At 39.1% G+C, this 21,653-nt stretch overlaps 5 protein-coding genes and 1 long non-coding RNA gene across 15 annotated transcripts; 4 read left to right on the forward strand and 2 right to left on the reverse strand.

The window, feature by feature from the left end:
• Window positions 1–102: 102 nt before the first annotated feature.
• LOC123906728 lies at window positions 103–5,196 on the forward strand. Of its 7 annotated transcripts, XR_006808984.1 has the most exons (9): window positions 104–543; window positions 630–688; window positions 825–890; window positions 1,061–1,129; window positions 1,301–1,339; window positions 1,425–1,490; window positions 1,644–1,685; window positions 2,708–2,768; window positions 4,865–5,133. XR_006808984.1 is itself a non-coding variant. In XM_045956706.1 (8 exons), the coding sequence occupies exons 1-7, from the start codon at window positions 198–200 to the stop codon at window positions 2,750–2,752; spliced, it is 690 nt and encodes a 229-aa protein (XP_045812662.1). In that variant the 5' UTR covers window positions 103–197; the 3' UTR covers window positions 2,753–2,768; window positions 4,865–5,124. The 7 variants fall into 7 exon arrangements, 5 of the variants coding, with proteins under 5 accessions (XP_045812662.1, XP_045812664.1, XP_045812663.1 ...); XM_045956706.1 differs by lacking the exon at window positions 1,644–1,685 and having other exon boundaries at window positions 103–543; window positions 4,865–5,124; XM_045956708.1 differs by lacking the exons at window positions 1,644–1,685; window positions 4,865–5,133 and adding an exon at window positions 3,538–3,634 and having other exon boundaries at window positions 103–543.
• An 887-nt stretch (window positions 5,197–6,083) lies between these two features.
• Window positions 6,084–10,024, forward strand: LOC123906718 (PKS-NRPS hybrid synthetase cheA-like). The gene is made up of 3 exons (XM_045956688.1): window positions 6,084–6,412; window positions 6,741–8,560; window positions 8,663–10,024. The coding sequence occupies exons 1-3, from the start codon at window positions 6,379–6,381 to the stop codon at window positions 9,695–9,697; spliced, it is 2,889 nt and encodes a 962-aa protein (XP_045812644.1). The 5' UTR covers window positions 6,084–6,378; the 3' UTR covers window positions 9,698–10,024.
• Window positions 10,025–11,307: 1,283 nt separating this feature from the next.
• On the forward strand, window positions 11,308–11,700 carry LOC123904356. The gene has a single exon (XM_045954032.1). It carries the CDS (start codon window positions 11,308–11,310, stop codon window positions 11,698–11,700), a length of 393 nt encoding a protein of 130 aa, XP_045809988.1.
• A 336-nt stretch (window positions 11,701–12,036) lies between these two features.
• On the reverse strand, window positions 12,037–14,524 carry LOC123904357 (protein MAIN-LIKE 1-like). Its single transcript, XM_045954033.1, has 3 exons — window positions 13,994–14,524; window positions 13,193–13,915; window positions 12,037–13,096 (listed from the first exon to the last, which is right to left on the reverse strand). The coding sequence occupies exons 1-3, from the start codon at window positions 14,522–14,524 to the stop codon at window positions 12,308–12,310; spliced, it is 2,043 nt and encodes a 680-aa protein (XP_045809989.1). The 3' UTR covers window positions 12,037–12,307.
• A 943-nt stretch (window positions 14,525–15,467) lies between these two features.
• Window positions 15,468–18,359, reverse strand: LOC123906721 (protein MAIN-LIKE 1-like). 2 transcript variants are annotated; one of them, XM_045956690.1, is made up of 4 exons: window positions 18,191–18,359; window positions 17,321–17,808; window positions 16,511–17,230; window positions 15,469–16,420 (listed from the first exon to the last, which is right to left on the reverse strand). In XM_045956690.1, exons 2-4 carry the CDS (start codon window positions 17,804–17,806, stop codon window positions 15,668–15,670), a joined length of 1,959 nt encoding a protein of 652 aa, XP_045812646.1. In that variant the 5' UTR covers window positions 17,807–17,808; window positions 18,191–18,359; the 3' UTR covers window positions 15,469–15,667. The 2 variants fall into 2 exon arrangements, with proteins under 2 accessions (XP_045812645.1, XP_045812646.1); XM_045956689.1 differs by lacking the exon at window positions 18,191–18,359 and having other exon boundaries at window positions 15,468–16,420; window positions 17,321–18,113.
• A 532-nt stretch (window positions 18,360–18,891) lies between these two features.
• On the forward strand, window positions 18,892–20,355 carry LOC123906740. 3 transcript variants are annotated; one of them, XR_006809014.1, is made up of 4 exons: window positions 18,892–18,993; window positions 19,597–19,705; window positions 19,794–19,891; window positions 19,992–20,355. It is a non-coding gene; the product is annotated as an uncharacterized LOC123906740 (long non-coding RNA). The 3 variants fall into 3 exon arrangements; XR_006809013.1 differs by having other exon boundaries at window positions 19,597–19,891; XR_006809015.1 differs by having other exon boundaries at window positions 19,616–19,891.
• The last annotated feature ends 1,298 nt before the right edge of the window (window positions 20,356–21,653 follow it).

The following is a 21,653-nucleotide window of genomic DNA, read 5'->3' on the forward strand; positions in this document are numbered from 1 at the left end:
TCTAAAGTAGGGAGTTTAAAAAAGTAATTACACAATTACCTTGTTCCTCCAAACCAAGAATCAATTAACACTTTATCCTCTTAAAATAATTTAAAAGGAAAAATAAATCCTAAACCTAAACAGTTACTACATGTGATTATTATGTATTTACATCAAGCAAAGCAAGCAAGCAAGCTGCAGCATACACGACGGTGACAATGCCTCCTCCTCCTCAATACGAACTTGACGGCGGCTCTCGTTTTCGCAATGTCAAGTTCGCTCCCATCTCCGACCGCGAGAAAAATATCCTTCGCCATCTCACAGGCAAGCTCACTTCCCTCTCCGAAACCCAGATATACCTCCTCTCCGATGAAGAGTTAACTCGCCACGTCGTGTACGAGTTATCTCACCTACCCTACGACGAGTTCTGTCGTTTCTTGGCGGCCGAGATTTCCCCCTTCTTACCTATCATCGATCGAGCATATTTATATCTGTTATCTCAGATTTACCGTAAAGTCGAAGCCAAACCCAAAGAGGAAGAACAAACGGGGATAGTTGTTTTGAGTTTGTACTTTTTCCTTATCATTCTCTTTTTCTTCATGGCAATTTTATCTTATTACTCATCGCATTTCTTTTCTTTCTTTCTTTAGTTGTCGCCTCAGTTTCTATCTTCGTAGTCACAACAAGATTGGTGCGCAATTTCTGCCAGGTTAATCCCTTAGAATGTATTTTGTTTGAATATTTAAGGGATTTTGTTGTATTGTAAGGATTTGTGTACTCCTTATTAATACAATTGATTAAGGGATTTTCTAATTGTGTTACTATTTTCTTTGTTTTGGTCCTAGTGGTTGAACACAAGATTGCAATATTCTAAAGGTGATTTCGTTGTTACTACTACCATTTCTCTTAAGGTAACGAACAAACTGGTTGTTGTGGATTAGATGTCTCCATGTTTTTGTTTCCAAAATGTAGGAGTGTCAGAATTACCGTGCCGGTCTGTGATGGATCGCTACATTCTGTCGTTGGCTTGTATTTTCCTGTTTAGATAATGGTCTGATGTTCATTAATAAATGTATTTCAGCCGGAGAAACCTTCAAATAGTCCCATTTTTTTCTCTAAATATTCAATACCTGAACCTGAAGGTCTCCAGGTATTGTTCTATCCCGGATAACATCTAACAAGTTTGGCTGTCATTATTCATATGCTAGTATGGAGTTTAAGACATTATTTATATCTATATGCTACTGTATCATGCTTTCCCGATTAGTAATTTGAAATTTTAACAAATATTGATGCTAAATGACACTTTTTTCAACTTCAGGGTTTTAAAGACATTATATACCTTCGAAAAGCAAGACAGGTCCTTTTCAGATTGTATCATATTAAATGCTAATGATAAACTTGAGCAAAATCTCTTATGTTCGTTAATAAATACTTTTCACCAGGAGCGACTGATACCTTCAAATAGACCCATCGTTTCCTCCAAATATTCAAGAAGTGCAGATGTGCAGGTATTGTTCTATACCAGATAACATCTAACAAGTTTGGCTGTCATCATTCATATGTTAGTATGGAGTTTAAGACATTATTTATCTCTACATGCTACTGTATCCTGCTTTCCTAATTAGTAATTTAATGCTAAATGACACTGTTTTCAACTTCAGGGTTATAAAGTCATTCAAAAAGGCAAAACAGTTTTTTGACAGGTCAGCTTCAGATTCTATCATATCAAATGCTAATGTTAAACTTGACCAAAACCAAAGCTGTTGCTGAGGTTTGAATTGGCTCAATTTTGGTTCTTTGAGTAAGTGTTTTGAATAGCGGGATTTTAGAAAAACCTTGAAATATCTTTACATGTGTCTACTATGCCAAAAATAAGTTTTAATAACGGTATTTGTACAACACTTTTAATATCCCTAAACACCTTATACAACATTTATGACATCAAGCGCTATAAGAGCAAGCTATCAAACATATATGAAACTAAATAAATAGCACTTTACCTCATTCTCAAGCTCGCAAACATCTAAATGCAACTTCCTTCCCCATTTACTTACTCAATAAGGGTTTCTTTCAAATCTCCTAAGAAACATCAGCAACCAAGCACAGTCACAAATCAGCCGTCGAACTTCCGTTGTCCTCAAACACCGTTGTCACCATTGTAATTGTAGTAGTCGTGGTTTAGTCCATTGTGTCGGCTCTCTCTCGTTGCAGTGGTGTTCTCCCCCTCGTTCCTGTCACCCTGTTCTAACTTCCCTGTAGTCGTATTTTTTCGTCATCCTATTCTCGCAGCAGCCATCGCAGGTTTCTCCCTTAGACACCTCTCGTTTCATTGTGGCATAAGCAATAAGATTTTCACAAGCGCATATCTGTATTTTTTTAGGTCTTGAATTATTTTAAATTTTAAAGACAGATATACAAGAGAAGACAAGGGTCAACTTTAAAATATAGAATAGTTATTGTTGTTAATGTCAGCACAGAAAAAAATAATTTACTGTCTCTGCAAAAAAAAAAATCTTTATAATTGCATGGTCAGGGAGAGAAGGGAAAGCAATACTCCAGTATCAACAGCTTCCTCCACTGCAACACTTTTAGCTAAAATTGATTGGATTTTGTTTTGTCCATTGGATCTGTGCCAATTATACAAATTAACCTTCACTTTGTCATTCAATGGTGTACTTAGTAACCCTTTGAATTTTGTTTTGTCCATTGCATCTACCATCTGCAGAAAGTTGAGCAGCATCAGGAAGGCACATATAGAGTTGTTGTTTGAAGCAGTAGATCTACTGGTATATGCACATCCTGATTTTAATTGATTTGCTTCTATCTGCATGATTTGCAGGGTTTATGTCTTTTGCCTTTTGTTATTATATGAAAATTTTGTTATATTGTTGCACTTAGTAGAAACATTGCTCTATATGTTTTATTCTTGTTGGGCTAAAGTTAGTGCTGGATTGAGACAATCTTCTGATTTCAAAGTTCAAGCTGGGAATATTTTTTAGCTTTCACATAGATGTCAATCATAAATTTTTGGTATGGAATCAATTTTTAATGAATGTAACAGAAACTGAGAGTATCATAGAGAAGAAGAGAGGAATCTATTATATTGTATTGATGAAATGAATCATAACTACAATAGTGAACAAAGAGTGGGTAAACGATGCACTTTGCCTGAACAAGAGGAACTACAAAAATCCAAATTTGATTTATGAGGTAAAGAAACATTGCAGATAGCTAAAGTAGCTTTAAGAGCCTCATGATGAGCATGACCTAGCCTATTATGCCACATGGTGTAAACAGATGGACCTAGGCTAGACATAGGATTATTTGCAGTAGAATTAAAAGAAGTATTAGGACTTATAGCTATAGAGTTGACTTGTGGTGCAGTAGAGATGCTAGAATCCAAGACATAGAGGCCATCCTTGCCCAGCTTTCCTTGCAAAAGCACTTCAGAATTGGCCTGAGATTTGACAAGACACAAATCAGGGTGAAATTCAAAATAAACAGCATTATCTCGGGCAAACCGACTCACTAAAATGAGGTTTTTGGTAATGGCAGGAACTAAGAGTAAGTTGTTGAGTGAAAGTCTAGTGTGTGGTTTGTAAGGTGAATGAAATTTAGCTGAGCCTACAGATGTGATAGACAAACCTTGGCCGTTGCCTAATAGAACTTGATCTGATCCTGAAAGAGAGATACTGTCCAGAAGATTCTCAGAGTTGTTGGTGTTGGTGACATGGTGTGTAGCGCCAGAGTCAGGGTACCATAGCTGAGAAGCTTGTGAGGTTTGTGCATCAGATCCAGTGAGATAGGCTTGAGGTTTGCCTAGCTCCTGAAGAAACAGGACGAGCGGAAGGGAGAAAACCTGGTGGTGGATAAGCAGATGGATGTGGTTGAGCACTGTGCCAAGGATTGAGCCACTGATTCCCACTTGGAGGACGAGCCGGAGCCACCTGCCACGGTGGTTGAACAACGGCAAAGTTGCGATGGTAACAGATACGCGCATCATGACCAAATTTCTCACAGATCTGACGCTGAACATTGGATCTTCCACCACTTCTACCACCACCACGGCCTCTACGGCCACCACTCCGGCCACCACGACCACCATGGAAGTCTCCACCTAACAGATGAGGTGCAGCAGAACTAGATCCAGTAGAATCAACAGGTGAAATTGGTGGAACCTGAGCTGCATTGACCGGGAGAGGTTCAGAGAGTACCGCTTTCTTCAATTTCTCCAGCTTAGCTTCACGAGCAAGAAGCATCGCTTCAGCTTCGACAATAGGAGTATAGGACACAGATCAGAGCGATACTAAATAATCACACTAAGAGCATTAGACTCATCAGGAAGTCCATCAAGAATAGCTTCAAGTTGATCGCGATGGTTGATCGGATCTCCAATGGAGGCAAGAATGTCGGTGATGAGTTGAATGCTAGCAAGATATTCCGTAACAGATTTCTCACCTTTAGAGATGGATTTGAGTTCCGATCGTAACTGCCTCAATTTCGCACTGATCTGAGCGTGAAAGTACTGGTGAATTTCATCCCCACTTGGTTTGCATGAACACAGCGAACAACACGAGGTAAGATAGAAAACTAAGGCCTTGTTTATATACCACTGCTCATTTGTGCGGACTCAGCACAGTTAGTTACAGATTAGTTATTGCTTAAAGCCTTGTTTGGCTAATACAAAACTAAGCTAGCTAATACTATGCATTACTCTAATAGAATGTTCCCTAATTTTTGTGTATGCTACTTTGACCTTGCTCATAATTGTGTTATACATTAGTATGAAAAGTGGTTCATCACTGCAATAATTTTTAGTCATTAGCTGTTTCTATTCTTTACATTACAAAGGTTTTATAAGCGTTTTCCTCCCATGATGCAGGCAAAAAGAAAATCAGATTAGCTTAAGAGAAGTTTGTTCCAAAAGGAAAGATTCATGAAGGTTGTATTTTTTTTTTTTTATGCAGAAAGGTTGTCATTTTCACAACGTTGATTGCATGAGTTGAATTTTACGATCGGGTTATTTTGTAAATAAAACATTGTGTGGTACTTAGCTTGAATGTCTTATACGGTACTATTCGCAAAAGGTCCCTATATATAAGGTTTGATTTTAATCCTGTAAATTTTTTATTTCAATAATTTTGGTTGGTCCCTCAACAAATTTATTTGATGATGTGGCGTAGAGACTAGTATTTGCATGCTGACTAATCATTCCTCACTTTGGAGCTATTATTTATATTTGCAAACCTTTTCCACAATTTCTATAAAATTTTAGGATAAGTACTGTTGCTCATTTTTTTTTATTTTTTTTTGAACAAGCCAAAATGAAATATATATATATACTAAAGCAAATAGTCTACACAGCACAAGACGTGCCACGAGACTAAGAAATGTTACAATAGAGTCAAAACACAAGAATCAAAAGAAACTAAACAAGGCCCAAACAAGTCATAGGACTAGACCACCAACTATGGCAGTTCAAAGCTTGCGTACTACTCGTCGCTTTCAACCACCTATAAGCAAAAGTCTTGATTTTGTCCAACATATGATGCACCGAACATGTTGAGCCTCTGAATAATCTGTGGTTTCTTTCGGTCCACACAACCCACACACAAGCAAGCCATATGAGCTGCATAAAAGAACGTCGTGCTTGAAGACCACCTGCTGAAGCTGTAAACTGAACAAAATGATCTGCAAGAATCTGAGCAGTCACCAAAGAAGAGTCAATCCATGAGCTGATAAGAGACCAAAGGGCACCAAAAGTACTGCACGAAAGGAACAAGTGTTGAACCGTCTCAGCCTCACCGCAATGTTGAAATTTTGCTAGGGAAATTTTGCTTATTTGTCCACCTCTAACCACATTCTTGCCAAATCATCGTTAAAAAAATATTATTTCCATTCCCTATTTAGTTATGTTGCCATGTTGGATGCATGAGTTGGATGAAAATTCAAACTTTTGAATTTTCCCTCTTCTTTTGGCTGAACATGCAAACTTGGGCCAATAAGAAGTTTTTTTTTTTTTTTTTTGATAAGCTGGGCCAATAAGAAGTTGTTTCCATCCATTGAAGTTTTCTCTCCCGACCCCCCCCATTTCTTTTATACCCCCCGAAAATCCCATTTTGCCCTTTGCGGTATAAAAAAATTTTGTCAAGAGACTTCGGTTTTTACGAACCGCAGGCCATAGACTTCGGTTTTTACGAACCGCAGGCCATGGACTTCGGTTTATATAAACCACTCGCTGAATTACTTCGGTTAATGTTAACCGAAGTGTTTCTATATATAAATACTCTGCTGTCAGTTCTTATTATTCACAAAACGAGAATTTGAAAAGCTTACGGAAAGAAGATCAACTTTTGACGCATTTGAGGCTTGAAATCGAGATTGAAGCATCATCTAATGGATTCAACACGCACCAAAGCACAAAACTCAGGTAACCACCGATTTAAATTCGTTTTTTCTTGCTATCATAGACTCTGTTCTCGCAAGGTTTCTGACAGTAATCCTTCGGGGAATATAAACCGAAGTCAGGTTATGTGACCTTCGGTTTATACGAACCGAAATGTTGATCCTCTGCGTTAGACTTAGGCTTGGCTTGACTTGACTTTATATTGACTTATAAACTGTACTTCATATTGACTTGGCTTTATTTTGGCTTCATATTGACTTCATAGTGTCCTATGTGTTTAATTAGTGTTGTAATAGGATTGTAAATATTATGTGTGGTTGATTGATTGTTTTTTCATTTGCGTATGCTGTAGTTACGGAAGGCGAAATTAACGAAGTTGTCGAAGTTAGGCGACCTGTTGTGCTTGGCCTTTTTGCAACGGGCATTGTTCCAGCTGGTCAACCAAGAAGTCCTCCTAATGTGCCGCAGCCGATAGAAATTGACACATCGTCTCATTTTGCGACTGATAGGGAAGAGAACGACAGAGATGAGTTGATCAAATGGGCTCGAAGCGTGTCGCAAAGTTTAAGGTTCGCAATTATAGTTAGGCGATCCGATTCGGGCGAGAAGAGAAAGGCTCAATTGGTGTTAGAGTGTGAACGTAGTGGGAAGTATGTTCCAGCCAAGAAGAAGTTGAAATCCGATACCTCCGGAACAAGAAAATGCGAATGTCCTTTCCGACTCCGTGGGTATTACAACAAGGCAACAAAACTATGGCGTTTGACTGTTGTCAACGGTATGCATAACCACGAGTTGGACAAAGGGCTTGAAGGGCATCTCGTGGCGGGGCGTTTGAAACCGCAAGAGAAGGAATTTATGGACGAGATGACAAGGAATGCGGTCGCTCCAAAAAACATATTGTCCACATTAAAGGAGAGAGATCCGGAAAACAAGACCTCTGCAAAGCAAGTGTACAACGCTCGTCATAGGTACAGAGTTAAAATGAGGGCGTCCATGACTGAGATGCAACACTTATGCAAGAAGCTTGATGATAACAAGTACTACTACAAGTATCGGACGGTTGTTGAAAATGGAGTAGAACATCTTCAAGATATATTCTTTGCACATCCGAGGTCCATAACTTTATTCAACTCTTTTCATACTGTGCTGATGATGGACTCCACATACAAAACCAGCAAGTACAAAATGCCGCTGTTTGAGATAGTCGGATTCACTTCGACCGAGAAGACATTCAACGTTGCTTTTGCCTGGCTCAGTAACGAAAAGGAAGACAACTTTATATGGGCTCTGCAACAACTACGTTGTTTGTTAAGGCGTGAGACAAATTTGCCGAAGGTTATCTTGACGGATCGAGATTTAGCTTTGATGAATGCTATTCCGGCTGTGTTTCCAGAAGCGGCGGCGTTGGTTTGTCGGTTCCATGTTAAGAAGAATGTGAGGACCAAGGCAGTCGAGCTGGTCAAGGTGAGGGATGGGGAAAAGGTCAAGGCGGCGGACATGAGGGAAAGAGTCTGTTTGGCGTTCGAGGATGTGTTAGATTCGTCTACTGAGGCCGAGTATACTGAAAATGTTATGGCTTTTAGGAAGTTATGTGAGAGGTGGCCAAAATTTGTTCGATACGTTGAAGAGACAATTTTGGACACCGACAAAGAGAAGCTCGTGAGTGCATGGGTGGACAAGCATATGCACATGGGCAACCATACGACAAATAGAGCCGAAAGCGCACACGGTGTTTTGAAAAGTTACTTGACCGACGGTCTCGGTGATTTGGTGAAGGGTTGGGAATCGATCCACAGAATGTTAGGCAATCAATTCACCCAAGTGCAAACTGAATTTGGCCAGAACATGTCTGTGTATGGACACACATACCGGAAGAAAACACTTTACTCGACTTTGATGTTTAAAATCTCTAGACGTGCAATGAGATACATCCACACTGAATCAAAAAGAGTCGAGTTTACTGGTATGGATAGCATGAAGTGTGGTTGTCTGATGAGGACTAACTACGGGCTGCCATGTGCGTGTTTGATTGCCAAGAAACTGCACCACAATAGGCCTATTAGACTCGATGAGGTTTACAAACATTGGAAGATAATTTGTTTCCAAGATGAAGAAGTTGGTGGTGACGTCGAGGACGATTATGCGTGCACGGCAGAGTGGCAAGCAATTCAGGTGCGTGTTTATTAAAGGCATAATACACTTATTTTACGATTTTACGATCATTATGCGTTGGTTTTTAATTTTTAATGGCATATTTTTTTTTGTTTGTTTTAGGAACGATTGAGGACAGCTGATGTAAGCATGAAAAATGAGATCCGAGATCAACTCCGCAAGATTGCGTATCCTACAACCACCGATGTGGAGCCTCCGAACACAAATGTAAAATCAAAAGGGGCTAAAAAGAAAAAGGTGGTCCGTGGAACAAGATCCACCAGCAGAGATAAGTCTCGATGGGAGCATGTTGAAGAATATTTCACGGAGACACAAGCGTCGCAATCGTCAAAGCCGTCTCCGTCAATTCCATCCCACTCAAGGCCATCATCATCACAACCTACCGCATCAAACCCTATGCCTACGGTGTCTGAAGCTCCGCTCACTGTGTCCAACCCATTGCCACTAACCTCATCATCTCAAATTTTTGGAATTAACCACATGCCAAAATTCATGCATCCCTTCATTGAAGATATCATCAACGTGGACGGCGACGGCTATTGTGGTTACCGTGCCGTTGCATTGGCTCAGAGAGGCAACGAAGATGATTTTGAACTGATACGGTGCAACATGAGCAGGGAGTTGCGATTGAATAAGGATATGTATGTTGCTATATTTGGTTGCGAGGAGCGTTACCAATATATCTGTGATGCACTACTCCCACCCCCGAGGACGAGACAACGTACTAGTATTAGGAATAGTGTTGCACCGATGGATAAATGGTTCACGTTGCCGGATATGGGACATATCGTGGCCACCATATTGGATAGAGTAGTTGTTCAGCTCTCCATACTTCAAAACGGCCCTTGTGAAACTTTTTTCCCATTGCGTTCCATTCCGTCACCAAACCCGTCTTCAAGGGTTATTTGCCTTGGCGCGTTACCGGATCACTATGTTTTGGTAAAGCTTAAACTTGGGTGTCCGATACCCAAATCAAACAAGTCGTGGAAGCAATATTGTGCTAAACAAAGTTTGGGTTGGGAAGATTCATTCATAGCTGCGCAACATAGGTTCGAGGAGATGATGAGCACCGAGAACGTTGTCCCCATCCAAATAGTTGGTGCAGGCAGTAGAGAAACTCCATTGGTGATTGACTGATCATTTGGCCTATTTTAATGTATTTTACGTTGTTATATATTTTGATGTAAAGAACATCCATTTTGTAATGATATGAATCGAGATGTAATGACATCCATTTTGTAATGAAATATATTGAAGTGATTTGGTGTTGTGTAATTGTTTGTGTCAATATAATGATATTGGTTGAAGTAATTTTGATGTTGTGTAATTGTATGAATAATTTTTCCAATATGAATGTGTCTGGATGAACAGCATTAACAGTGGATTTCGCGTGGATGTCATTCCATGGAAGGTCGTGAGTTACAATATCATTGGTTGTCATGAAAATATATTTCGGTAACTAGGTACCGGAATATACCCAGATTTCGGTAAATATCTGCCGAACCCGCCTATTTACAGTGAACAAACGAAATTTTCGGTAGATTGGTACCGAAGTATGTTGTTATTCCGGCAAATAGTTACCGAACTAAACTTTCGGTAAACATCTGCCGAACCGTACAAATTCCAGTGACCCACTGAAATTTTCGGTAGATTGGTACCGAAATAAGGGGGTATGACAGTAGACTTCGGTTAATATTAACCGAACTCATAAACTTCGGGGAATGCGAACCGAAATGTGTTTAAATTTACAACTGTTTACTGGGGGTATAAAAGAAAACTGGGGGGTAGAAAAGATGTAAGCATATGCCTGAAAACTTGTTAAAAATCATATAAATATGTGGTCGAGATTACACCGACACTTTTTGTGGTCGAGATTGGATCGACAATTTTTATTTTTTTATTTTTTTTTTTTTTTGTGGTCAAGATTACACCGACATTTAGTTGTGGTTAAAACTACACCGACGAAATTATGTGGCCGTAATTAGATTGAATGTAGTATAAAACCGCCGTATGTGTATAGTTGTGAAAAACACGTTTGAACAATTTCGCAAAATGAGTGCTTCAAATCGGTCTGTTAATAACAATAGGGCGACATCTCATGCATTTTCAGTTAAGTTTCGCGGTAACGACGAGTTGTTCTGCGTTGACCTGTCGAACAATTTGACGACTATTCAAGCTCTTAAACGCCAGATCGAAGTCATGTATCGCTTCAAATACGGCAGACAAATCAAAATAGAAAAAATTGCGTATTACGAATCGACAATCGACCTGGCCAGTGATAATGTCGGTGGATATGATGAGCAACCGCGAAAATACGAGTGGAAGGAGTTGAAAAATGATGACGATGTGAACGACATGTTCAATGGGGTAGAAGTTGATCCGAAGTATCCACGTTTGTATGCTACCTTAGTAGTTACAAACTGAAATTTGGTTACTCATGTTGAATTCTCAGTTATGTTGTCGTTGCATTTTCGTTTACGTTATCGCTGATTTTTCAGTTATGTTGATGTTGACCTTTTAATTAATGAATGCTTTTATGTTGCACGTTTTTTATGCTCCATCTAAATTTTCTAAACGCTCGCCCAAACGAATCAACACCCACCTACCGCATTTAAGCCCACCTAACTCCGCTAACTACCAATCCACCTCATTAACGCTCACCTACCGCCATAATGTGCACCAAACCCATCTTTAAATTCACGTGTTTTGTTGAATTCAACACTCGACAGAAAAAAAATAACGGGAAAATGGATGTCTCACTCACACAACGAATGAGATCTACTCTTGCGGCAGTTTACTTCGGCGATGGAAAACCGCATTTGTTTCGAATCAATGACGGTGAAACGTTCGAAGGTCTGAAACAGCAGCTGTACCAACTGAATCGCACCGTCAACAACCCGAACGACAATAGAACGGTATCAAATCTCCTGTATCGAAAGCCATCAATTGGTTCTGACGGACGCGTTGCTTTCACTCGTATGGCTGTTGAAAACAACGATGATGTTGAAACTATGTTTTCAATCTTCGAGCAGTACTCCTCCACGGGACCTATCGAGCTAGATGCGACACTGACAAGATCAGTTGAAGCCATCCTTGCTTGTCTTGTTGGGCCGGAAGACCCAAATAGGCAAACTAAGTGATGCGACCGTGTTGTTATCGTTTTGTTATTTAATTTGCCTAAGTGTGTTTTCCTTTTCATCTTTGTTGTGATTTTTAGTTTGCCTAAGTGTGTTTCATTTTCTTGAAGTTATAATTAATACTATTTCGGTAAAAGCATACCAAAGTGTTCCCAGATTTCGGTATTTAGGTACCGGAATTTTGACTCGGTCACTGGAAATAGGTAATTTCGGCAAAAGTTTACCGAACTAGTAATTTCGGTAACTGAAACCCGAATATTACCCAGATTTCGGTAATATCCTCCCGAATTTTTCTCTGGTTCACTGTTTTAGTATGTTTCGGCAAAGTTTTACCGAAATATATCTTTTCCCAACAAATGACTTTAAACTATGTATCACCCGTGGGATCATATCCACGCGAAATCACCTGTTCGGATATAATCGTATTTCAAATGAAATTCATACAATCCAATCCAAATCCAATAAAAAAACAAATTAAATGGAAACCGCATTCAATATAAATCCATGTTCATACATCCCAAGCAAAACGAAATTATACGGACAAGTTGTTCCATTGTACACGGCAGGATTTAAAAAAAAATAAAACATAGCGAAAACAAAAAATAAAAAACTACAAGCTGCTTGTTCCGGCATCTTCCGTTGTTGTCTTCTTCTTCTTCTTCCTCTTCTTTGTTCCTTCACCCGAGTCTCTTTTCCTCTTCCGTCGCACCAAATATGCATCTACAGGCTCCAAATCAGTGTAGGCTTTTTCAATAACCACCAAAGCATCGGCCAAATTGAGTTGACCATCGAGCGCTTTCCTCAAATCCGCTCGAACCTTCTTAGTCACTTCAGACACGTCGCATTCACCACTCACGTTGTCCTCCTCAAGGCTAGCATGTGTTGGTGGATCCGCTTCAACCGGTGGCAATATCTTCGGATGAGAAACACGGTATAACCATGGAATGTATCCGGGTACGGTATCAAATGCACGCACAACTTTTGGTCCTCGCATCTCCTCTGTCACATAGTTGGCAGTCAGGTAGGAAGCAAATGCATCAGCAATCGTAAACCGATTCATACCAGCCTTTGCAGATACATCAGGGTGCCTAGGGATAGACTGGACATGTCCAAATTGTCGGAGGACACGTTCTGGCAAGTGTGGATTGATAATAGCACTTCCACACATAATCCAACCAGTGTACCAACTGATATCTTGAAAGGGTCTGGTTTGCCGGTGCTCCTCATATGGGCAAAACACCACTTCATCCATGCGCATTGTATCCAATGCGGACCTATGCTGCCCTGGAAATTTTGGTCCTTTTAAAGGCAAAAATCTTGCCGCATAGGGATTGTCGTGGGTGTATCTCTCATCAACAAAACGTCCACCAAAAGTTTTGAAATGCGCCATAATCCAGGCCTATTGAAAACACATGATATGGGTAAGCAAAATATTTAATTATAACAACCGACATTCAGTTAAAAGGCAAAACGCATTTTGAGTTTGTATGTATACCTGAAATAGACAGTTATAACCACCATGATTTCCACATCTCGGGCGGCTTGCAGCATCCAAGTAGTTGTACAGATATGCCAGCCCAGAAGCACCCCAATTCCACGTGTTAACTAAACTGAGGTCTCGCAAGTAGGTAAGAAAAATGACGTCCACGTACTGCATACTTTTGTTGGTGAAAATGGTTGCACCGATCAAGTAGAGCAAATAGCATCTAATGGTGCATTCCCTGAGGAATTCCACATCTTCAGCAGGCTTCTTTAACCTTTCAGCTTTCAAGGCATCCTTCAAATTATCGAGATACAAATCCTTCAACGCCTTAAACCCTATATGTGCTCCTTTCATTTTTTGAAACTCTTTCTTGCACTTACTAATAGGGAAGTTCAGATACTCTACGCACATCTCTTCACCATCTTCCTTTGTACATGACGTTCCGTTGTGGTCGAGCATTTTTCCGGTAATCGGAATATGAAGCAATGAGGACACGTCGTCCAAGGTTATAGTCATCTCACCAATAGGAAGATGGAAAGTTCCGGTCTCAGGATGCCATCGCTCTGCAAATGCCGTCAACAGACCCCAATCGGTGTGATTGTAATTTGTCCGCCGCAGAGTTTCGAGTCCGGACGCATTAACGACATTCCAAAACCACGAGTACTCTTTCGGACATATCTTGAAATTGTTGATTTTTTTCCCGTTGTTCATTACCCTCAAATACCGGGATTGGAGCTGCAAAACATTACACTTCATTACACTTCATAACAATCGACATCGAAAATAAATAGTGTTATATGAATCGTAACTTACCTCTCCTTTCCACAACGGTACAACAACATGTTTTCCAAATCCCGGCAACAAAGACAAGTCAGACGGACCACCATCATAACATGTAACTGGTGGTGGTTTTACTCGTGGTGGGTTCCTTCCTTGTGTTACTCGCGTAACCTTTTTCCGTGGTTTTTTAGGTTCTGGTGGTGGTTGTTCAGCCTCCTCTTCCTCCTCCATTTCCTCTTCCGCTTCCTCATCAACTTCTTCTTCCCCATCATCATCCCCCTCTTCATCCGCTTCCTCATCCGCTTCCTCCGCTTCGTCATCCACTCCTTCCTCCCCTTCCTCCCCTTCCTCTTCCCCTTCTTCAGAAATATTTTCTTCCACGTCTTCATTCTCGTCTTGCGATTCTGCATCCTCCGGTCGAGGCTCATCCATCGTGGTTGAAACTGCTTTCCCTTTAGCTCGACTTGGAATTTTATCTACATTGACCGCAGCCTGTCTACGTGCAGAGCTATGTGCTTTGCTTGCACCGCCACGTCTTGTTCGGCCAACTTTGTCGTCCGTCATGATTCCTACAAGAAAACAGTCACCATAAGTATCTACGAAATCAATATTCATCGGTTACTCATTCAAACAATTTTTATACATAAATCAATACTCATACAAGCATTTTGTCAAACACTTGGTGCACATAAACAAGAATACAAATCCAATTCATATGCCCTAAAATAAATTACCCTATACAAGTCCAATCATATACCCTAAATTAAAATACAACCCCAAATTTAGTGGAATCAAAACAATAATCACGAGCATTAACAAATCAAAATAAAAAAATAAAAAAAAAAGCAAGAAAATGAGAGAGTTGAGTTTGAAAACTTACTTGTAGAGATGAGCTTGGTGATTATCAGGGAGAAATTGAATGTTTAGAAGAGAGAAATTGTCGTTCTACTGGTGAAACCTTAAATTTGCGATTGAAACCTCCAAAATCGCCCTAGCCTCTGTTGCAAACCGTTTTGGCGCAAATGGTGAACGTTTAAAGTTTTTGTAAATATATTAGTTAATTTCGGTACATGCGAACCGAACTATAGCGTTTTCGGCAGTTGTGTACCGAATCTCACCCAGATTTCGGTAATTAGTCCCCGGAATTTTCATTGGTTCACTGGACAGGACGTATTCGGCATAAATAAACCGAAAGTTATTTCGGTTACAAGGTACCGAAATGTACCCAGATATCGGTACGTGGATACCGAAATTTTGTTTCGTTCATTTGAATATGATCTAATCGGCATACATTTACCGAAATGTATATTCGGTTATCAGGTACCGAAAGGTTACCATATATCGGTACCTGGATACCGAAATTTTCTTCGGTTCACTGGAATTAGGTTGTTTCGGCATACATCTACCGAAATGATATTCGGTTACCATATACCGAAATATACCCAGATATCGGTAACTGGATACCGAAATGAATTGCAAAATTATCTTTTTTTTTTTTTTGGGTCTTGCACGTTTATGTAACATCATAAACTATCATAACATAGCTGAGTATTAGACACATCACGTTAACGGAAATTTAAAAAAGGTAACGGGTAATTAAACGTAGTCAAATACACCAAATTGTTTGAATCAGACTACATCCAAATTCGACAAATTCAAATAATAAAATTACATTAAACAACAACTGAGTTACAATATTAGCTAAGCCTACTCTCGAGTGTTGTACCGTCTCCCTCTACCCCGCTTAAGTCGCCGACACGTCAAAACAGGGTTAAGCAAATTCAAAATCCTCCGCAAAGTACCATGAACAGGAGTTCCTTCCACCGCCTCACCTTCGCGAAGTGACCTCTCCACCTCATCCCTAACACCACGGCATACCTGAAGCATGTTAGGGTCATTCCTTGCTTCCGCGGCCTCTATCAACACCTCTAAGTTAGGTGGCCTTGGTGGTGACGCCGGAGCTTGTACGGGTCGCATAACTGGATGCGACACTTTGTAAAACCATGTCATGTATCCAGGTTCATGGTCCCATGCGCTAACCACAGCCTGACCCCTCATCTCTTCAGCAATCATCCTCAAATCCAACTCCTCCATAAAAACACGATCAATCTCACATAGGCTCATCCCCGGAGTCGCAGACAAATCCGGTTTTCTAGGAATGCCTTGGACATGTTTAAATTGTCTAAGCACGCGTTCAGGCAAATGCTTTGCTTTCAAATTACCACATCTCAACCATCCAGAAAACCAGCATGAATTTATCAAAGGGCGGACGTGTCGGTGATCATCATATGGACTGAATACGCAGTCGTACGTCTGAATATTATCCAAACTGTTTCTATAGCTACTTGGTTCCCTATGTCCAGCTCCGGGAACAAACTTTGCATTTCGAGGCATGCCCTCAGAATAGATAGGATCCTGCGCCCACACGCTAAGTCCCGGAAAATGAGAAATTATCCAGCCCTGAAAGCATGACAAACAAGTTTCATTATATTGACGGACATTACATATCATACATGTTGAATAATTTTCGTAAGCGCACGTTTATGTTACCTGAAGCAAAGACATGTACCCAGCCATCTGATTCACTGTCACCAAACACGCATCATCCAGATAATGTTGCAAATGAACCAGAGCAGCAGCACCCCAATTCCATTCACGGACAGCCGACAAATCCTGAAAATACTGCAGGTATACTACGTCCACGTAGTAACTGCTTTTGTTGCTAAATATGGTACAACAGACCAAAAATAGCAAGAAAGCCCGTATGGACCTGTCCCTATACAGCTTAATCTCATGCGCCGACTTACCTTCAGCAACAGCTTTATCAGCTAATCCGTGGTTAACACTATAGATATCCTCCACGTCAGAATGCTTCAGATGGAGCCCGTTCATTTTGGCAAAATGACCCATAACAACATTCCGATCAACTCCTAGAAATGAATTAACCATGTCAGCCGCTTCATCCCTTGACATTTTGCCATGGTTCAGAAACTTTCCCTCGATCGGAATATGCAACAGACACTGGACATCGTCCAATGTGATGGCCAGCTCACCCAATGGAATGTGGAATGAACTCGTCTCCGTATGCCATCTTTCAACAAATGCCCAGAGGAGCCCGTAGTCAAGCACGCTAAAATTAGTCCGGGTAAGCGGCTCCAAACCCGATGCTTCAACCACATCCCAAAACCATCTGTCCGTGCGGCGGGACGGTTTTTGTATATTAATAACTTTTTTTCCGCTGGCGATGCAACGTAAATTTACCGCTAAAATCTGAAAAATTCAAATAACACAAAAAATTATCGAGCTAACGTAATCACAACATTTTTAATAAAATAATCGTCGTATTTTAAATTGGTTTACCTCTTTGTCATTTGGGTCTGCATACCATATCGGAATAGCCATATGCTTATCGTACTCCGTTAACAAGGACAAATCCGTCGGTCCTCCTCCAAAACCTACTTCATCATCATTACGTGAACACTTTGGTGGTTTTCGGCGTACTGGTTTGCGCCGTTGTTGTCGAGGTGGTTGTTGCGGTGGGTCTTGCGGTTCATCTTGCGGTGAGTGTTGCGGTGAGACTTGTGGTGATCCAAGATCATCATAATCAAAACACGCATTTAAAAATTGGTCGGCATCAAATTCATCTTGCACCACCAATGATTGTCCTAGACGTGTCCGTCCACGTGTATGCGACCCACCCGCCTCGGCATCATGTGTACCTTGCCCCGGAGTTGGTCCTTTGCGACGACCTCGTTTGGACGGATGATTTGCAGCAAGCTCTCTACGAGCGGAAGCATGTGCATTGATTGCCTTTCCATGCCTACCCCTAGGTAGATTTTCTTCCATATCTATACATAGATAAATAAATTCACAGTCAATACAATACTTATAATTCAATCGAACACATGATTCTTGCAACAATGGAAACATAATTCAAATGGAAACATGCATTCATATTCACTCGTACATTTTGACAAACACTTAGAGTACACTATAACTCAATTAGCTTCATATTCACATTTAACTCAATTAGCAACATTCATTCATGCTAGTATGTAACCAATCTAACAACTAACCAATAATCAACGATTCAAACAACATAATCAACAATTTAACTCAATAATCAGATATTGAAATTTTGGAATTTTTATACGGAAGAACAAAAAATGAATTTGAAATGTCATGGTAATGAGGAATGCATAGAATGACAAATAAAGGAAAGAAACTTACTTGATGAAATGTGATTTGAAGTTGGATGTTGAAGTTGGCCGCAAATGTGTAGAAGAAAGGAAGAGAGGAGTTTTGTGGTTTGTTTTTCAAAATAAAACGAACTTACTGAAATTGTTCATATGTAAGACAACTTCGGTTAATATCAACCGAATCAAAACTTCGGTTAATATCCACCGAAGCAACCCTACATTCGGTTCGTGGATACCGAACGATGTCAACACCACGTTCGGTTCGCATTTACCGAAATGTTTCAAGATGTCAAAAGACTTCGGTTTTTATAAACCGCAGTACCCCCAAGGGTAAAAACGGAAATTCGGGGGGTATAAAAGAAATGGGGGGGGTCGGGAGAGAAAACTTCCCATCCATTTGTTTTCTCAGCCCAAACCAGACAATAAGAAGTTGAACACACAGTGTCGCGTCGCTTTCACTCTGTTTTCATTCCCACGTTGCTTTCCTTCTTTTCTTTCTCCATCTTCAGCATCCCATTTTGGTGAAAAATCAAAAGCTGTTACTTTACAATCCCATATACAAGCTTTGACCAATGCTTTTCCAAATTCAAATTTCAAAAATCTCTCAAAAACTCTTTCCCCCCTCCCTCTTCATTCTGATTCTTTCTATTTGCCCTTCAATCTCTCACTCTCTCTTTTGAAGCTTCTGTCTACAGGTCTCAAATCAAAAATCAATCTCCACCTCTTTTCACACTATTTTATATTTTTACTTAATTTATTTATTTTCAATTTCAATTTTTATTTCTGATTTTTGCATTTTTTCGTTGTTGCTGTTAAGAGAAATGGAGTTTGAAGGTATATTTTCTTGGCTATTTACTATATTACTATATTTTTGCAATTTCTTCAATGTTCATTTCCATATTTCATTTTTCTCTTCAATTTTGTGATGCCTCTGTCACCGTATAAGTAGATCACTTATAATTTCATACTTACATTTAGTTTGATTTAGATAGAAATAATTATTGTCATTCTTTGAATTCCTTACTATAGTGAGAGTTGGTGAGGTACATAGCTTTGATTGCATTTGAAAACTCTCATTTGATTGTGAAAGTGAGCACTCAAAGTGTTTGAGAAAACGCCTCTATGAAAAATTGATGGCTTTGTGGTTTTATTTTCTGTGTTTTTCTAAACCATCATTTGTATGCAATTAGTGAAAGAATTAGTGAATACTGATAATTTGTTAGCTTTTATATCACCAACTTTCAGGTATTTATAAAAATGGTGTCTTCTTCATCATTCAGGCTATAAACTTGCTAAAAACTTTTGAAAAAAATGGCTACGACTATTGCTACCGAGTTCAATCAGATTTTCCTAATTTGTTTTATGAATCAATGAATTGAGTCTTTATAGTCTATTTATTATTTTAAGTGTTCCTGATATATATGTGATGCTTTGCAGTTGATAATTTGTGTACTAGGATTTAGGACAAGCTACTGTCAAGACATTGTGTTCATTAATGTGACATCCACATATTCCACACCATCCAGGCTATAATACAAGAATTGTGGTAAGTATATTTGAATTTTTAGTTTTCTCCTAGAAATTAGGGTTTGATTTCATTGCCTTGAAATGTTATTCACAATCTGTTTCACAAGGATACATATTTGAAGCAAATATCCATTATTTAAGTAGTCAAGTGAATGGAAGAGACTTAGGAGCTAAGGTAATATTAACAAAGAGATATGAAACAAAGGTCTGCAACTTATTGTCCTTTCATGTCTATTCTTATGTTCATTTCTTTTGTAATAGCCTATATATGTCTGCAACTTGTTTTTAACAAAGGTCTTATACAGGAAGTGACCTCCAAGAAGACGATTGGTTTGGGTGATCAAGCAGATGGTCTCTTTAGACTGATGGTCAATGGAACTCATCCTGCTATGCCTTGTCTACATTCTTTGTTTTCAAATAAAACTGTCAATTTGACTTGTAATAGTAGCCATGTTAATGCTACTTTTGCTATACCTTTTTATGCCTTATGGCATTTTAGATTAGGGCACTTGTCTTGTCTCATAGAAGACTTTCCCATATGAGACAATTTTAGCATAAATAACATAAATTGGCAGATAAGTTAGTGGAGACAACATTATAGACAAACGACTATATTTAGAAATAGAGCAAGTGTGCCAAAGATTATTCATTATGTAGTTCTTCATTATATGTCATATGAGGAATATCAAATATAATTTGTTCTAACTTTTTAAATGATTAGCAATCACCATAATTAAACAAACAATGATCAACAAGATATAAACAAAATCATCATGGTATCAACCCTTGTTTAAATTATAATGGTATCAACACATGTCTAAGGAATGAAACTTAACTCCATTTCAAAATGACATTTAATTCCACTGTCTAATCCTCATGAATTGGAAATGCGTCAAACTCAATTTTAGGTACTTAAATGTAGGGATGACAACGGGCGCCCATTGGTGTGGGTTTGACACTTACCAAACCCACACCCGAAATCATCACCCAAACCCAAAGGTTGTTTGGGTGACAAAACTACACCCACGCCCACACCCATTGGGTTCGGGTTTTTTCCACCCAAACCCGCATCACATTTGAAAATAATATGTAAATTTAAGAAATTAAATTCCAACATAGACTTTGAATTAAATTACAACTAAAATTAAGGTCTTCCAAGGAAATTCAAACATAGACTTTCAAGAAATTACAACATAGACTTTCAAGAAATTAAATTACAACTAAAATTTAAAGTCTTCCAAGGAAATTGAGAGAGACTATGGGGTAATTAGGTAATTATAAAATATTTCGGGTGAGTGTATGAGTTTCGGGTGTGGGTTTGACTGATACCAAACCCACACCCATTTTATCGGGTGTCACCCAAACCCAAACCCAAACCCAGTCAAATCGGGTTTCGCCCGTTGACTTGGGTTTGGGTTCGGGTGGGTCTCTCGGGTTTGGGTTTTTTTACCATCCCTACTTAAATGGCCTCACATGTACACATACTTATTTATAATTTTTTAATAATAGTACTTAATAAACATTAAATTCCTTCAATCTAGCACCTCTTAAAAAAAACTAAATGTGTCATATGAATAACTCTACATCTTTATAAATGAATCCCACAAAATTATATTTTAATGAAGAGAGAGGTGCTTATTTAAGAAGTGGTACATATTAACTACTAAAATATGTTTTGCTCCGATGATATTACATAATAGATACTACTCCCTCTAGTCTCATATATAAGCATCTTTTTACTTTTTAGATTAATTGAATAATTGATGTATTCGGTCATTTTTTGGTCCAGATACATCAATTATTGAATGAATCTAAAAAGTGAAAAATTGGTTATATATATGAAACTGAGGGAGTATTTCTTATTGAAAATAAGCACTACCATCGAAGAGAAGTAGAAATGTGTCCATTTTGACTTCCATTTATTATGTCAAATCTTTTCAAGTCCATATGTTAAAAAAATGTCATGT

The sequence above is a fragment of the Trifolium pratense genome, linkage group LG2 (genome assembly GCF_020283565.1).
Source record: "Trifolium pratense cultivar HEN17-A07 linkage group LG2, ARS_RC_1.1, whole genome shotgun sequence".
Lineage (NCBI taxonomy): Eukaryota > Viridiplantae > Streptophyta > Magnoliopsida > Fabales > Fabaceae > Trifolium > Trifolium pratense.

Bases quoted from the DNA above. Each gene is read 5' to 3' on its own strand.
- LOC123906721 (XM_045956689.1), bottom strand. From the start codon at position 17,890: ATGTTTCCATTGTTGCAAGAATCATGTGTTCGATTGAATTATAAGTAT. The intron at 17,231-17,320 runs GTAAACCAATTT...TGAATTTTTCAG, and splicing joins CAGACCCAAATGACAAAGAG to ATTTTAGCGGTAAATTTACG. The intron at 16,421-16,510 runs GTAACATAAACG...TCATGCTTTCAG, and splicing joins GGTACATGTCTTTGCTTCAG to GGCTGGATAATTTCTCATTT.
- LOC123904357 (XM_045954033.1), bottom strand. From the start codon at position 14,524: ATGACGGACGACAAAGTTGGCCGAACAAGACGTGGCGGTGCAAGCAAA. The intron at 13,916-13,993 runs GTAAGTTACGAT...AATGTTTTGCAG, and splicing joins TACCGTTGTGGAAAGGAGAG to CTCCAATCCCGGTATTTGAG. The intron at 13,097-13,192 runs GTATACATACAA...TGTTTTCAATAG, and splicing joins GTTATAACTGTCTATTTCAG to GCCTGGATTATGGCGCATTT.
- LOC123906718 (XM_045956688.1), top strand. From the start codon at position 6,379: ATGGATTCAACACGCACCAAAGCACAAAACTCAG. The intron at 6,413-6,740 runs GTAACCACCGAT...CGTATGCTGTAG, and splicing joins CACCAAAGCACAAAACTCAG to TTACGGAAGGCGAAATTAAC. The intron at 8,561-8,662 runs GTGCGTGTTTAT...TGTTTGTTTTAG, and splicing joins CAGAGTGGCAAGCAATTCAG to GAACGATTGAGGACAGCTGA.
- LOC123904356 (XM_045954032.1), top strand. From the start codon at position 11,308: ATGGATGTCTCACTCACACAACGAATGAGATCTACTCTTGCGGCAGTT.
- LOC123906728 (XM_045956706.1), top strand. From the start codon at position 198: ATGCCTCCTCCTCCTCAATACGAACTTGACGGCGGCTCTCGTTTTCGC. The intron at 544-629 runs GTTTGTACTTTT...TTCTTTCTTTAG, and splicing joins AACGGGGATAGTTGTTTTGA to TTGTCGCCTCAGTTTCTATC. The intron at 1,130-1,300 runs GTATTGTTCTAT...TTTCAACTTCAG, and splicing joins CTGAACCTGAAGGTCTCCAG to GGTTTTAAAGACATTATATA.